Source organism: Cydia amplana, chromosome 25 (assembly GCF_948474715.1).
Source record: "Cydia amplana chromosome 25, ilCydAmpl1.1, whole genome shotgun sequence".
Classification (NCBI taxonomy): Eukaryota; Metazoa; Arthropoda; class Insecta; order Lepidoptera; family Tortricidae; genus Cydia; species Cydia amplana.
The window spans coordinates 8,687,675-8,703,253 of record NC_086093.1 but is presented as its reverse complement, the minus strand read 5'-3'; the positions used below and the strand labels follow the sequence as shown (position 1 = coordinate 8,703,253).

The following is a 15,579-nucleotide window of genomic DNA, read 5'->3' as shown; positions in this document are numbered from 1 at the left end:
ATGCATCATTCCCGTACAAAAGCGAAAATACTTACGCTATAATAGCCTACAAAATCTTAATAATAATACCTGCTGCTCAGGACGAGAAGAAATGTACCATAAGTACGCGCACAAAGAGTCGAGACTGTGTTGCCCGCCGTGCGAGTCACGTGCCAACGCGTCATCGTAAGAATGCGCTAGGGTTGTAGGTACCTATCTATTGTACCTAATACGATGATTATTGTAATAAAACGAATGTTGCGAATCAACCATATTTTTTATTAGTCAGTCAAATATGTTTTACTTTTATATAATGATTTATAATATTCTTCCCTTCTCGGAATTCTCTGTTATTAAATTTTATACATAGTTGAAAATATCCTAAATCGCGTAAATAATTTTAATAAATACTCATACGGAAAACAGGAGCAAAGCGACGGCAAATCAACGGTTTTTAAAAGTTGTAATACGGTGCTACCAGGCCGATTCATTATGACGTTGTCAAAATTATTTAAAAATTACGTGGTTTGGTGGTGGTGGTTTACAATAATTACGTGTTTTCGGCATTTCGAAGCGTAAGCGCGGGAAACGTGCGGCGCAGTGCGGTGCGAGCGCTCAGGCGGGCGTTCGCCGGCCCTTTGTCGGTTGTATCGTCGACGATACGCCGAGCGGTAGGCATATAGCGCGTGGCCGTGAGCGAGTGACGGAGGCCTGGCTCTACACAGTAACAGTCAGTCAGTTCTTAAATCTCAGTTTCCAAATATCACATAAAATAGTATCTTACCGAATTGAAATGAAGTAATCGATCATAATATATTTCTCCAGCACATAGGACCCACTACTTAATACTACGTCTACTGAAATGGAGGAAAACGGTGTGTCCGTGGAAGTAGTGGCCGTGAAGGTGGAACCCGGAGTAAATGGCGTAGACGAGGAGCAGACAAACGTGCCGACACCGGAAAATAGTGAGTTTTATGTCACCATCACGGCCAGAGGGCCTACCAGGAACAATTTCGGGTATCCATCTCTTTTAAAAACTAATTTTTTGTTGTTTTGATTGGAAATAGGCAAGATACTATATCGCCATACGCGTCGCGTGTATTCGCGTTGATACTGTTGATAATCGGATGGTCAGCTGGCAGAATTGGTAACGCATTCGACCGGCAATCCAAGTATGTGGGTTCGAGTCCCATGTTGGCCAGAGTTGGTCATCGTTGATTTTTTCTTGATGATTGACATCTGTATTTACAATTTATAGAAGATACTATACAAATTATAGTACGCAATTGTATTATTTTCAAAGGTTAATTTTTATAAGAATTTCCGCGATTTAGTAAAAAAGCCGGTTTTCATGTTTTTTTTTACTGCAATATTATTTAAGTAAAGGTTACAGTTAATACAGTTAATGCAGAAGAATTATAAAATAGATGCAATACATATAACTAATGTAAAGTTATAGATTTCCCCTAATTTTCATTTTTTTATCGCACACAGTACAGCTCTGTGCAATAAGAAACCCTAAAAAAAAGTGTAGTATACAATTTCAATGATTGTATAGTTATTGAAATAAGATTGTATAACAGTCTTATTTCAATTTAACAATATCTGGGAGACCGTATAAAAACACGTATAAAAACTCAAAAATTAGCGTTTTCCCAGAGATAAGACATAGCTAGGTCGATTTTTCGCCCCCGAAAACCCCCATATGCAAAATTTCATCGAAATCGTTAAAGCCGTTTTCGAGATCCCCGAAATATGGCTTATTCCCACTAGTTACCACCAAGTTGTTACCAGTGGTAACTACTGGGATTTTTTTCGCACCTTTTACCACTGGTAACTACTGGGAAAAATTATTCCCAGTAGTTACCACCAACTCGCTTTGGTGGTACATAACTAGTGGGCATATTTTTTACATTATTTTTAAAAATTATGATGATTTTGGATTTCTTGTTCAAACAAATTAAATATTATTTTCTATGTACGCTTTCATCAGTCATGCTTTAAACATAACAAAATTCGCAATACATTGCGTCTTAAAATAAAGCACCATTTAGACGGTTCATTTATATAAATAGAAAATTTTTGTCGATTACGTTTTTGGAAATTTTCTAAATGGCAGTGCCCTTGCGGATTCGCGAGGTCGACAGCTCACAGCGCCACTAGTACAACAGTCAAGTGTAAAATGTGGGTGCACTCATCATACTCAAAAATATGTCCCATAGTTCGTAATTCGCTGACATAAGAGCTATGGGACAATTTTTTTAGTATGATGAGTGCACCCATATTTTTACAGCCTGTACTACATATTATTTAGTGAATTGTCTTTTTTTACAGTCTGTGTCTGGTTTCAGATTCTAACCAGCCAGTAGCCGTGCAATCAGAACCTGAGCCCTCTGCCGCCCTAGACGCGCAACACGGCAACCAAACAAAACCATTCTCCTGCGATATATGTAACCAGCAGTTCGAGTCCTACAATCATTTTGCTGCACATAAACGACTGCATAAAGGCAAAAAGGTGTACTCCTGCAATACGTGCGAGAAACAATTCGTACGGCAGAGTGAATTGACTACACACGAACGTTGTCACACTGAAGATAAACCATACTCGTGTGAGTTTTGCGAAAAGAAGTTTTTGCGTTCAATAGAACTGACAAACCATAGGCGGATACACACCGGCGAAAGGCCCTTCGAATGTGAAGTATGCAATAAGAAATTTGCGCATGCGAGTATCTTGCATTTACATAAACGCATTCACACAGGTGAGAAGAAATACTCGTGCGATATCTGCAATAAGCACTTCGCGCGATGGAATGGCCTGGTTATACATAAAAAATATCACACAGGTGACAGGTCGCATTCCTGTGATAACTGCGAGATGAAATTTGTAACCTCTACTGATTTGAAGAAACACAAACAGACGCATAATCGTGAAAAGCCATATTTGTGCAAAATTTGCGAGGATCAGTTCGATGACAAGAATGCTTTAGTGAGGCACAGACAAAGCCATATAGGCGAAAATACATGTAAGGAATTGCTGTGCGACATTTGTAACAAGTTATTTGCGAGTGCGGATCATCTGTCCAGACATAGAAAGTTACACAGCGGCGTGAAGCCATATAATTGTGAAGTATGCAACAAACAATTCGCGAATTCTAGTTACTTGATCAAACATAAGAAAATACACACCGGCGAGAAGCCACACACTTGCGAAATATGCGAAAAGCGCTTCACGAATTCCAATGGCCTGACTAGACATAAGAAAACCCACACTGGCGTAAAACCATTTACGTGCGAAGTATGTAAGCAGCAATTCAGCGAGTTAAGTAATTTGAATCTTCATAGGCGAAAACACACGGGTGAAAAACCGTACTCATGCGATGTATGTGAAAAGAAATTTGCCCGACCGGATTATTTAAAGACGCATAAACGAATACATGTCGGCGAGACTCCTTCAAAGACTGATGCTCAGTCAGTGTCAAATTAAAGATTAAAATGCCCAGGTTATAAATAAATATAATTATATTCATATAGTGGTTTTATTTAATATTTCAAATACCTACGCTCTTGCCTGTCAGTTTCCACGTGATGCAAACACTAGAGATTACTCCATTTTATTAGTAGTTTTGACTGAATATACTTAATACCTCTATAATCTTAATATATACTTGGTCAAGCAGATCTTGTCAATAGAAAAAGGCGGCAAATTTGAAAATTGTATGCGCCCTTCGTGCCTACATTTTTCAATAAATCGTCCCATAAAATTTGAATTTCGCGCCTTTTTTTACTGGCATGATTTGCTTGACCAGCTATATTTATCTTCCTCGCGTTATCCCGGCATTTTGCCACGGCTCATGGGAGCCTGGGGTCAGCTTGGCAACTAATCCCAAGAATTTACGTAGGCACCTAGTTTTTACGAAAGTGCCACCTGATCCTTCGAACTCAGAGGGGAAACAAGGCCTTATTGGGATTAGTCCGGGTTCCTCACGATGTTTTCTTTCACCGAAATACGACTCCATTCATATAAATTCAGAAGCCTTGTGTGTAGACTTCTTTTTAAAGTGTCATTCTATGGAACTTGCTAACTATGTACAGATATGATCATTAATAAAAGTTGTAAAAAGTACTTGTACCGGTTTGAGCTTCCGGCATCTACTCGTGAAATTAGAGAAATAGGCACATGAGTAAATAAATCTATACGTATATTTGACTTCATAAATCCACCTTGACATAACACTACACCTACACTATAGTTCGTTTTTTTTAGCATTAGAAAGAAGGTAAGCGATCTTGACATGTCTTTTAATTGAAAAAAAACGCTTTTTAAAAATCAATAACTATTACTTATGAAAGCAGAAGAATATAAATGATCGTATTAAATTCATAATTGTTACATATTTGCCATTATTTATTTTTAAAACGTGTTTTTCAATAAAAAGACACGTCAAGATTGTTTACCTTATTTCTAATGCAAAAAAAACGCACTATGTATACACCTTAGGGCTCTTACAGACGAGCGACAGCACGCCAGCGACCGCGCGCGACAGCACGCCAGCGACCGCGCGCGACAGCAATCGGCCATCATCGGCGACTGGCGTGCTGTCGCTCGTCTGTAAGAGCCCTTATAAAACAAAGCCGCCCCCGCCGCTTCTGTCTTTTATGTATGTATATAATATATAGCTACGTCAAATTAACAGTTATAAATAAGTTTTTTTACGCTCTATAGGATTTCTATAACTTCAGGAGACTTTTTTCTACCTTTTACTTTAGTAGTCTTTTCTCGGGTATGTCTCTTGGAATGTTTTTTTAAGTTGGCTAATTGCTTGAAATTCTTTTGACATATTTCGCAAAAGAACACATGAGTATGAATTCGTCTGTGAGTAATTAAACTGCTGTTGCGCGTAAATTCCTTTTCACATATATCGCACGAGAATGGTTTTTCCCCAGTGTGAACCCGTTTATGCATACTTAAAGAGGCCTCATCGTAAAACTGCTTTTTACACGAGTCACAGGTATAAGGCTTATTACCGATATGTATTCGCTTATGTGTATTTAAATGGGTTGAAATCTTAAACTTCTTATTACAAACATCGCATGAGTATGGTCTCTCTCCAGTGTGAGTTCGTTTATGTTTATTTAAATCACTCAAATGCGCAAACTTCTTATTACAGTCCTCACAAAAGTACGGCTTGTCGCCTGTATGGATACGTTTATGTTTTTCCACATCACTCACTTTCGCGAAAGCTTTCTCGCATATGTCGCAACTGAATGGCCTTTCACCTACGTGCCTCCGCTCATGTGCTTTTAAATAACTTAACACAGTAAACTGTTTCCCACAAGTTTCACACGAATACGGCTTTGTGCTGGCGTGTGTGTGTCTATGTTGGTTCAAACTCGATCTGCTTGCGAATTTGTTTCCGCATATGTCGCAGGGGTATGATTTCTCGGCGGTGTGACTGCAAGCTTTTCTTTGAATGTGCTGGATTAGGTGGTGTATTTGTTGGTATGTGTTTCCACAGGTGTCACACACGTAGGTCCCGGTTTGTCGGTCGTTGTCGTCCGTCTGTCGGTCATTGTAGTCAGTCTGTCGGTCGTCAGCCGCTCCGCTTGCGGCTTGTGATGGATACGTGGGAGATTCTTCTGACTCTGGGGATTCTTCAAGCTCCTGTTTGATGACAACTTCTTGGTTTAAACCTGCAACACATTGTTGTTTATACGCACAGATGTTTATACGTAAGACCACTATTTTGTCTATTTCGCATGGCATCAGGAACTGGTACAATGTGGGGCCTACACATACCTATACCATTGTGGAAACTGTTAACTGATATTTTTTTAAGCCTTTAGCAATGATATAAGGACAAGGTGCACCAATAGGGTATTTGAATTTTTTTTATAAATGGTATTAGTCAATTAGGTTTGTTTTGAGGATCCAATCTCTGTATACGACGCATTGTCTTAATGCAATACAAAAATCACAAATGATTGTCAAAGTCTGGCACCCGCACTTTACTGACGAAACGCTTCTAACAAATGGCAATACATCGTGACGTCACCATATAACGTTAGAAGCAGTTTCGATGTATGGAAAACAATGAAATTGCGATTTTGTCGGTGAAATATTGAGTTTATGTATATTGTTGCTATACAATCTTTTTTAAAATAAAATGTAAGGAAACGATTGGAACCATATTTTTTTTCCTATTTGGAAGTTATTATTTTTTTTTACTTGTATTTTTTTATTATTCCCATATATTTTTTAAGTTTCCAATCTATTGGGTTTATTTGCTCATTTTCTATCTATTTAACTAGATTTAGTTATAAAATTCAACATGTGTCAACAACCCTATGGTCACGTAGAGTGTAGTGTTGGTGTTACTAACACCGACTACCCACCGGAAACCTCAGGAGTCGCTTCAAGTTGGGTTTCACACAGAGGCTCCTCCTTCACAGGCACTGGTCTCTGCTCATCAAATTCCACTTCTATTTTTACTGTAAAGAAAAAATAAATTGTAATAGATATAGGTAAAAAAGGGTAATTCGCAACTTGTGTCGAATTTCCTATTTTTCGCACTTGTAGGCTGGTTTTAGTGTCACGCGGACCGTCCGTGCAGATCGCTCCGCACCGGAACAATATTATGTACGTTCAGGGAGCATTTCAGAGTAAAGCTGACGGGTCCGCGCAGACGACCGTCCGCACGGACGGCCTATCGTAAATAACTATAAAGCGCGCGGGTGTTTTAAGCGATATAGATTGTTTTACGCGGTAAACGCATCTTAAGAGAATTCGAGTGTGTACACAATTTCATTTTGTCAGTTTCTCGGAAATGTTTGTATTGGTCATGATACTTCAGTCAACCTCAGTACTCTTTGTACCGAGACTGACTGATATAGCGGAACACGTTCGTACGTTTCCGTGGAAATACAATGAAAAATAATTATGCACTACGTCTGTAGATTTGTTTATCAACCTTAAAATTTAAATTACAAACTAAAATCTACTCAAAGGTTAGCTTGAAGAGATCCCTTATAAGTTCGCCTTTGTACCTTTATTTCTGTAAATTTTATGTAAATCTGTGTTGTGTACAATAAAGTGATTACTACTAAAAACCAAGCTTAAAAACTAAGCATAAAAATAAACTATAGATAGAAAATTTGCCCCAAATCGTCTATTGGCAGCGTGCCCAGAAGGCTGGCAGCATTGCCACGTTGTATGGCAATGCTGATCCGCTGTGCTAGATATGACCCAGCCCTCTGGTCACGCGTCATTTGCACTAAAATTTATCAACCTATAAGAAAACTCACTCTGTTCAGGCAGCAACACAACATGCTCCTCGGGTCCTGTCGTCTTGTCACTATGCTCCCACACAGGTTCTTGTTTTACCTGAACAAACTCAACGGACACATCGCTTGCCTCCATTATAGCTTGCGACCCGGGTTCGAGTATGGAACCATCCGGATATTCGTATTGCAAGCCCTAGTCGACAGGCCTACACTAACTGTCCTTACAAAAGGAAAACGATATTGTAGACAACATTTATTATCTTCATTTACCAAATTATCAATGCTTGGATATTTATGTATAAGTTTAGTGCTTGTTTTTATTGATGTTCGAAGAAAAGCAACATATAACAATAAATAAGCAAATATTATGAAGAATAATACGTATGATAATGTGCCTAACAGTAATTATAATGTATTATAGTTACTTAGATAATAAAGGGAAGTAACTATCGATTAGAGGACTCGCGAACAAGTTCGGTAATAAAGGGGATTGTCAGAGGGCCTACCGCGAACCACGTTCGACGTGTTACCTCCCTGTCACACTTACGTACGAATTTACAAGTGCGACAGAGAGGCAACACGTCGAACGTAGTTCGCGGTAGGCGCTCAGATTCAAATGACAATTCTATATGACAGTTTCGTTTACCACAGACTAGATAACGGCAGTTTTTTTTGCACCTTTCCAGCCATAACAAACGGGCGTACAGGACCGCGATTTGGTCCAGCCTAAATATCTCTCTCGTTCTTACTTATAGCTGCGTCCTTAACGGATGTGCAGCGGACGCCCTTACACACAATTGAACCGGTCTCGGACCAGACCATAATCGCGGTCAGGTACGCCTCTGTTTTAGCTTAAAAATACTTGACGTTGACGTGAGATTATATTCTTTGGTGACGTGACAGATGTCTACAAAAAAAAAGCCTTTTATGTCTATGCTTAATTGCTTAAGATCGGTTTTCCTAGGATAGCGGTGCCGTCATATAGCGGCCGTCTCCATACTAAATAATACGGCTAAATATGGATGTCGTAGTATTTGTATGGAGACGGCCGCTATATGACGGCACCGCTATCGGAGGAAACCAAAGCTTTAGCGTGTTAATGTTTATTTAATAATTTTTCTTGTTTCGTAAACATCATCAGTATCATGCGTATTGGTGAGTAAGAGCCTTATGTATAATAGTATAACTTTTGCGTAAGAATTGTGACGCGGCCATTGTGCTAGATAGAGTTAAATGGTGCTGATACTGGCACTACTGGCAGCATGTCGCCGGCACGGGCGGAGCCCGCAAGTGCAGCCACGGACTAGTCGGAACTGCGTGGGTTCATAGAATATAACCAAGCACGTATAGCTGTAGAGATATTACACCAACCTATTACATTACATCCTATTTTGCTACGTTTATACGACTTGGCAAGCGTCAGGGACGGGATGCAGGTATGCGGTGGAATGAGATAGCAATATCGCTTGCTCCCTCTAACGCATAACTGCGTCCCTGACGCTTGCCAAGTCTCGGCACGCATGTAAACGTATGACTACCTACTCCAACTCCTAGCCAGCAGCCACCTCGTCTGTTTTCTCTAAAAACTGTGTTTCATTTGGTAGTCAAATTTGTTTGCCCCCGAGCTTTGAAACCCTCGCATTTTTTGAATAATGAGCATTTCAGACATTCTTTATCACCAACTCTTTGTTTCACACGAAAATGGCCAGTTCTGTTGTCTAGAATTAAATTTGAAACTATTTTGATGCTTAAATTGAGAAATATGTAATGTAACGCTCTGCCACTGCTCCATCTAAAGTTGTTTAATATGTTTGTATTTTAGATTTTTATCTTGCAGCATCCACTCTCGTCTCCTCTGCTGCGGTGTCGGGCCGGGCCAGAAGGTCGACCCGGCAGTCAACGGGTTGGGGCCGCTCGTGCTCAGTCAGGCTGGAGCGCCTGCTGTTGGACGCGGAGCGGCGCACCTGCTGGGCCGGGGGCCGCACATACAAGCTGCGCACCACCAAGCCCGCAACCACACCCAATGTCATCAACATCTATCAATGTCACCATTGCAACAAACAGTTCAAGAACAAGTTGGTTCTGAAGAAACACGTACACATTCACTCACCTTTACATAATTCAATGGGAGAAGATTTAGAAAACAAAAAACCTAAATACAGCAATAAGAAATACAAGAGTGATTGTAAGATAAATCTACAAAGACGCAGATTGAAACACTCTAGTAAGAAGAAGTTTCAGCCCTATTGTGATGACACGTCTGATGAGGAAACAAACTTGCAGGCTCACCTGATTATAGGCACCGGTGAAAAGCCTTTCAGGTGCAGCCAATGTGGCTATAAGTGTAAAAAGAAATCAGGTTTAATGTCTCACCTGATGATTCACACAGGCCATAAGCCTTTCAAGTGTAGATACTGTGGCCACAGGAGCCGTGTTAAAGGACACTTACGAATTCACGAGATGACACACACTGGTGAAACACGGTTTAAATGTGATATTTGTGATAAGAAGTGTTTTACGCAAGCTTCCTTAAATTGTCATTTCTTGATTCACTCAGACGAGAAGCCTTACAAGTGCATGTACTGTGACTACAGGTGCCGTCAGAAAGTGAATATACGGTCTCATGAGATGACACATACAGGTGAAAAACCCTATAAATGTAACTACTGCAGTTACAAATGCAGACAAAAACGACAGTTACGCAATCATGAGACAATACATACAGATGAAGAGGTAGATGACTAATTAATTAGCGCTGAACTGAAATAGATGTCATATATACTATAGAAACAGTGACAGCCCTCCAGTGGCGGAGGGAGGGAGGGAGGGAGGGGGGGGAGGGAATTGAACCAGTGTCTTCAGCTAACTTTTCCCTTTTCTTTTCCTTTTGTAAGAATTTGATATGTTTTCTGAAAGAGCTACGAATTTGTATGATTCCATGTACATATGTATATTTTTTAAAACAAATTTCTATTAGTGTATAATTGCATGAATTCTATAGTAATTTAAATTGTATTTTTTTTCCTTATTTTCTCGTAATGCATGTTAATTATAAGATGTAATTATTTTTGAAAAGATGTGTCCTGCCGAGTTTGTTGCCGGTCCCATATTGGGATACCCTCCTCCAATTGAGGGGGGATTTAAATCTTCTCGGGGCAGAGGTGTAAGATTGGAGCCGGTCTACCTAGCTTTATTTGACGTTCATAAGTGCATTGTAATTATGCCTACTCTACGTATCTTTTATCTTATCTTATCTTTAACGCCCTGGACCTCTAGGCTACCCCGTCGCGGCGGAGGCCTTCCCAATATCTCGAGTATATGCTATCTTGCTATTCTATACCACAACACTACCCTCAACTAAACTAAAGCTATGTAAATCTTTGACCGGGGAGAATAACCCACCCCCTCTTCACATAAAAGGAATGGTGGTTAATGGACCACCACCTTGAAAAAGAAATGTATAGATACATACAATCATTACAATCTGATTATGGCTAAGAAAGCCCATGGCAGATGAGAGTAAAAAACAAGAAAAAATGTAAATCTTTATTACTGCTGATTTGAATGTTACTTTTTCTTTTCTATGTCAATTGTTTGTGTCACAAAGCATGTGTTACGGTTGAAGAACATTTTAATCTATATCTATCTATGTTAGAAAGATAAGGCGTCTCTAATCAACTAAGGACGACTAGGACAAGCAGTGCTTGCTTGCCCTTAGTTGAATAATAAATAAAAGAATAAGAGCAAAGGACATTCGTGTCTTAATATTATCATTGGCAAAGTGGAGTAATTTAAGATATAAAATGTGATATAAACGCTGAAACAAATGTGTCTTATTTTCATTCATACAAATTTAAAATCTTCTCCAATTTAGATGCAAATGATTCATAAATTGTAAAATGTCAGTTTGACAGTAAGCTTGACCATAGACTAAGTGGACCAAACCACAGACCATCCAACTACTATTTTAAAACACTGCTAACAAACGACCAGACGATATGACGGACTGATAAGGATGTCCCTGTCTTAAAAGGTGAGAGAAAAATATAACTGTTTCAGTCTAACGAATAGCACGATCCAATCGTTGCTAGAGTACGTAAAGCCATCTGGTCCGGTCGTCTATTAGTATTTTATCTTGCCTATCTTTCTATTTCTAATCTGTGATATCTGTCAAAGACATTGTTACATTTTGAGGTTATATTTACTTCAATTAGGGATTTTATTCAATTATTTGTTTTATTAAACAGTGTTTTGTGTATAATGTCGCCTTCAGATGCTGTAGTGCAGGACCTTGACGAGAAACACGTCGATTTGGTGGCGAAATTTGTGTCAGACGTCCGAAATGGGTACGTGCGTGGCATACAGAAAAAGTGCTGTATTTAGCAATTTAAAGCACTAAATTGTTTATTTTAAGAATATAGACGAACCTACGGCTGCTACCTTCATATAATAAGTCTTTATCATTTAACATGTGCTCAGGTATTGTAGAAATCTATTTCATGAATTTCATCATCCTATTAATGTCATTGGTCAGTTTAATATCAAAAGTTTTTGATAAATGCTGATTAATTTGAATAACACGTTAAGTTCCAAAGGATTTTTTTACTGAACCTCACCAGTATAAAAGTCTTACCCCTTTGCAACTAGTGTCTCATGTGTAAAAATTGCATTGACTTATATCTCAGGACGGGCGTTACGGGCACTACAAATGGTACTTGTTCAGCGGTGTCACTCACGAATTCGAGCCAATCGTGCAGTCTAACGCACTGGCCCCATACTTGCCCATTCTTATTGCCTGTAAGGCCAGTCCTGATATATATGTCAAAGTGTCTTTGTATGTTGTATTACAGGAAGATTGAGGGATCAAACAATGTAGCCCTGGCCACAGTCACGCTTCTGGAGCAGATCATCAATGAGTCTGATAACACCACTGTCATGTAAGTCACCATCTTCCTTGCGTTAATTATCTATGTTAGGGAGAACCAACAGCTTTAAAACTTACAATAGACAAGAAGATAAAAACAGGAAGCCAATTACAGGATCTCACAGGTAGTATCCTGGCATATATATAATATAGTATACATAGTTAATAATTTTTACTACTCCCGTACCTTTATTGGTCATTTAAAAGGTCGTACACACACCTTTAAACCCCTATGTTATAGTTGTCAAGACAAGTCTTTAGTCTATTCCCCAAAAAAGTATTTGTGCATACACGCAGTATCTTTTTGGTACTTTTACGATACTTCGTGTAATCACCACTTAAAAAATATTGTATGAAATACATTGTTGCCAACCTAATTTTAATTGTCATCTCTGACAGATGAGTACTAAGTGCATTGCTGCCAATTTACAAAATATTCATTAGGTTCTATAGTAGAAACAATAAAATTGCTTCAGAAGTCAAAAACGCGCATGTGACACCCGTGATATAACAAGATCCATAGACTACGAACACCGCTTAGCGGTGCTTGTTAGTCTCCATAGGCTACTGTGGCCAAAATCTAAAACTATCCAAAATTGTAATTTAACTAAGAGCAAGTACCAGGGCCTCATGAGTTACAAGAAGGTGTCGCTGACCAACCGGCCGTGGGGCGCGGGGCGCGGTGGCCGGGTTTGGTTTGTTTACCTACATATATGTCCTATATGATTCCACTTGTTTAAAGTATTATTTTTGTTGAATGAAAAATATTTGTTTTACAATTTTTTTTTCAAAGTAAGTGCTTGGTCGTAGAAAAAGTATTGTATGCAATGTTGTTTAACTGAGTCAAAAAATACTCGTGGCGTCTTTATTAACAATTTTCGGCTTCGCCTCAAATTGTTACTCACGCTACTCGCCTTTTTTGACCCCTTTTAAACAACGGTTGAACTCATATGTTAACAAGAAGTTATTACTAATAGTGATGTATGATGAAAACCTATGTAAAATCATAAAGAAATAAGTAAGTTTAAGAGTTACTTCATAATTATTAGTTATATCGACTTATCGTTAATAATGTTCTGTAGGGCTAAGATGGTCGGCTCTTTATCATTTGTCACCATGGCTGTTCTAACAAATATGTAAGTGCGAAAGTGACGCATGGCATGACAGGTGATAAAAATGCGACCGTGATAGCTGGCCTGGAAGATTTTTGCCCACAATCTTATTCTAGGACAAGTGTACTTGTTAACAATAAAAAAATACCGGCCAAGTGCGAGTCGGACTCGCGCACGGAGGGTTCCGCACCATCAACAAAAAATAGAGCAAAACAAGCAAAAAAAACAAGTAAAAAAACGGTCACCCATCCAAGTACTGACCCCGCCCGACGTTGCCTAACTTCGGTCAAAAATCACGTTTGTTGTATGGGAGCCCCACTTAAATCTTTATTTTATTCTGTTTTTAGTATTTGTTGTTATAGCGGCAACAGAAATACATCATCTGTGAAAATTTCAACTGTTTAGCTATCACGGTTCGTGAGATACAGCCTGGTGACAGACGGACGGACGGACGGACGGACGGACGGACGGACAGCGAAGTCTTAGTAATAGGGTCCCGTTTTTACCCTTTGGGTACGGAACCCTAAAAAACCTAAAATTAAAACTACCTACAAAACTAAAACTACTACTTAAAAAATTAAAAATCTATATCTAAAGAGGGCCCCTGGTGCACAGTGCCAAAGATACTGGCAGCATTTCCTCGCTGAATTGCAACGCTTATTCGAGCGAGGAAGCTGCCAGCTCTTTCAGTGTACTTGTTTGATTCGATGGCACAGAATAAATAATAGTACTAGGTACAGAAGACTCACTCTCTAACAAAACGCGTCTGTTACGTTCAGGACAGATATGGCCGCTAGGTGGCGACAGCGCCACGCGCGGCTTATGGCTAGCCACCAAAATTGGTGTGGAACGGATGTACTTTTAGCTACCTGTAGCAAAGCGACGAAATCGCGGAGTGAGCCACGCCTGTTTGATTAGAATGTGTTCCTGCAGTGGCCTGTGCAGTCGCGTCCGGGCAGTAGGGCGGCTGGTGTCGCGCGCGCTGCCGCAGCAGCTCGGCGCCGCCAACATGGCGCGCCGGGTGCTGCGCGCGCTGCGCGACGAGGCGCGCGCGGACGGCGACGCGTCGCTCGCGCGGCTAGTGCTCGCCGCGCCCAGGAGGAGCACCACGGCGATGGCAGAGGATCTTAGGGAGCCCGTGCGGGAACATGTGGCTGAGGTGATACGGTTATTGAATTGTACAACTAAATCCATAGTTCGTTTTTTTTAGTATTAGAAAATAAAATCTTGATGTGTCTTTTAATTGAAACACATGTTTTAAAAATAAGTCACGGCAAATATGTAACAATTATGAATCTAATACGATCATTTATATTCTTCTGCTTTCATAAGTATAAGTTACTGATTTTTAAAGAACGTTTTTCAATTAAAATACATGTCAAGATCGCTTACCTTCTTTCTAATGCAAAAAAAAACGAACTATAGTTAAATAGATAGAAAATGAGCAATTTATCACAATACATACATTGAACATTTTAAAAATATGTTTGTATGTTATAGTTTTTTTAACTTCTAAATAAGAATACAATAATGAATTCCTTACATGTTATTAAAAAAAATTATAGCAACAATATACGCAATATTTCACCGACAAATTCGCAATTTCCTTGTTTTCCATACATCGAAACGGCTTCTAACGTTACATGATGACGTCACGATGTAAGCGTTTCGTCAGTAAAGTGCGGGTGCCAGACTTTGACCGTCATTTGTGACTTTTGTATCGCTTTAAGACAATGGGTCCCATACAGACATTTGATCCTCAAAACAAACCTGATCGACTGATACCATTCATAAAAAATTGTCAAATACCCTATTGTTTTTTTTTTACCGACTTCCAAATCTCAAAAGGAAGAGGTTATCAATTCGGTTGTATGTTCTTATTTTGTTTTTTAATGTTTGTTACTCCATATCTCCGTCATTAGTCATTACTGGACCAATTTTGAAAATTCCATTTTTGTTTGTATGTATAGGTATGCATACAGATTGGTCCCGTTTTTTTAAAAACCCAGTTCTGATGATGGGATCCATGAGGAATCGAGGGAACTCCTCAAATCTTAAAGTATAGAATTTATTGTATTTTCATCGGAAAATCAAGCATTTACATTAAAAACTGTCGCATTTGATGAAGTTGAACTGCTGATGATGATCAGAACAGAACTATTCAACGACGCATAGTACACGTTTTGAGATTTTTAATTTCCCAATAAAGTATAAGCGCCGCCGTTAAGTGGGTTAGGTTAGTGGTTAGAGAAGTCGGTTTTTTTTCTATTAAAGATTATTATT

General features: G+C 39.2%; 4 protein-coding genes across 4 annotated transcripts in view; 3 read left to right on the top strand and 1 right to left on the bottom strand.

Moving 5' to 3' along the window:
- Positions 1-841: 841 nt before the first annotated feature.
- LOC134659473 (zinc finger protein 595-like) lies at positions 842-3,463 on the top strand. The gene is made up of 2 exons (XM_063515115.1): positions 842-944; positions 2,331-3,463. The coding sequence occupies exons 1-2, from the start codon at positions 842-844 to the stop codon at positions 3,461-3,463; spliced, it is 1,236 nt and encodes a 411-aa protein (XP_063371185.1).
- A 997-nt stretch (positions 3,464-4,460) lies between these two features.
- LOC134659472 (zinc finger protein 436-like) lies at positions 4,461-7,396 on the bottom strand. Its single transcript, XM_063515114.1, has 4 exons — positions 7,282-7,396; positions 6,373-6,468; positions 5,210-5,670; positions 4,461-4,586 (listed from the first exon to the last, which is right to left on the bottom strand). Exons 1-4 carry the CDS (start codon positions 7,394-7,396, stop codon positions 4,461-4,463), a joined length of 798 nt encoding a protein of 265 aa, XP_063371184.1.
- Positions 7,397-8,366: 970 nt separating this feature from the next.
- On the top strand, positions 8,367-10,709 carry LOC134659471 (uncharacterized). The gene is made up of 3 exons (XM_063515113.1): positions 8,367-8,415; positions 9,098-9,445; positions 10,537-10,709. Exons 1-3 carry the CDS (start codon positions 8,406-8,408, stop codon positions 10,707-10,709), a joined length of 531 nt encoding a protein of 176 aa, XP_063371183.1. The 5' UTR covers positions 8,367-8,405.
- Positions 10,710-11,437: 728 nt separating this feature from the next.
- Positions 11,438-15,579, top strand: part of LOC134659470 (uncharacterized) — a 99,603-nt gene continuing 95,461 nt past the window's right edge. The window contains exons 1-3 of the mRNA XM_063515111.1: positions 11,438-11,606; positions 12,111-12,197; positions 14,230-14,455. Of these exons, the coding sequence (XP_063371181.1) occupies positions 11,521-11,606; positions 12,111-12,197; positions 14,230-14,455 (399 nt within the window). The 5' untranslated portion in view covers positions 11,438-11,520. The remainder of the gene's footprint in view (positions 11,607-12,110; positions 12,198-14,229; positions 14,456-15,579) is intronic.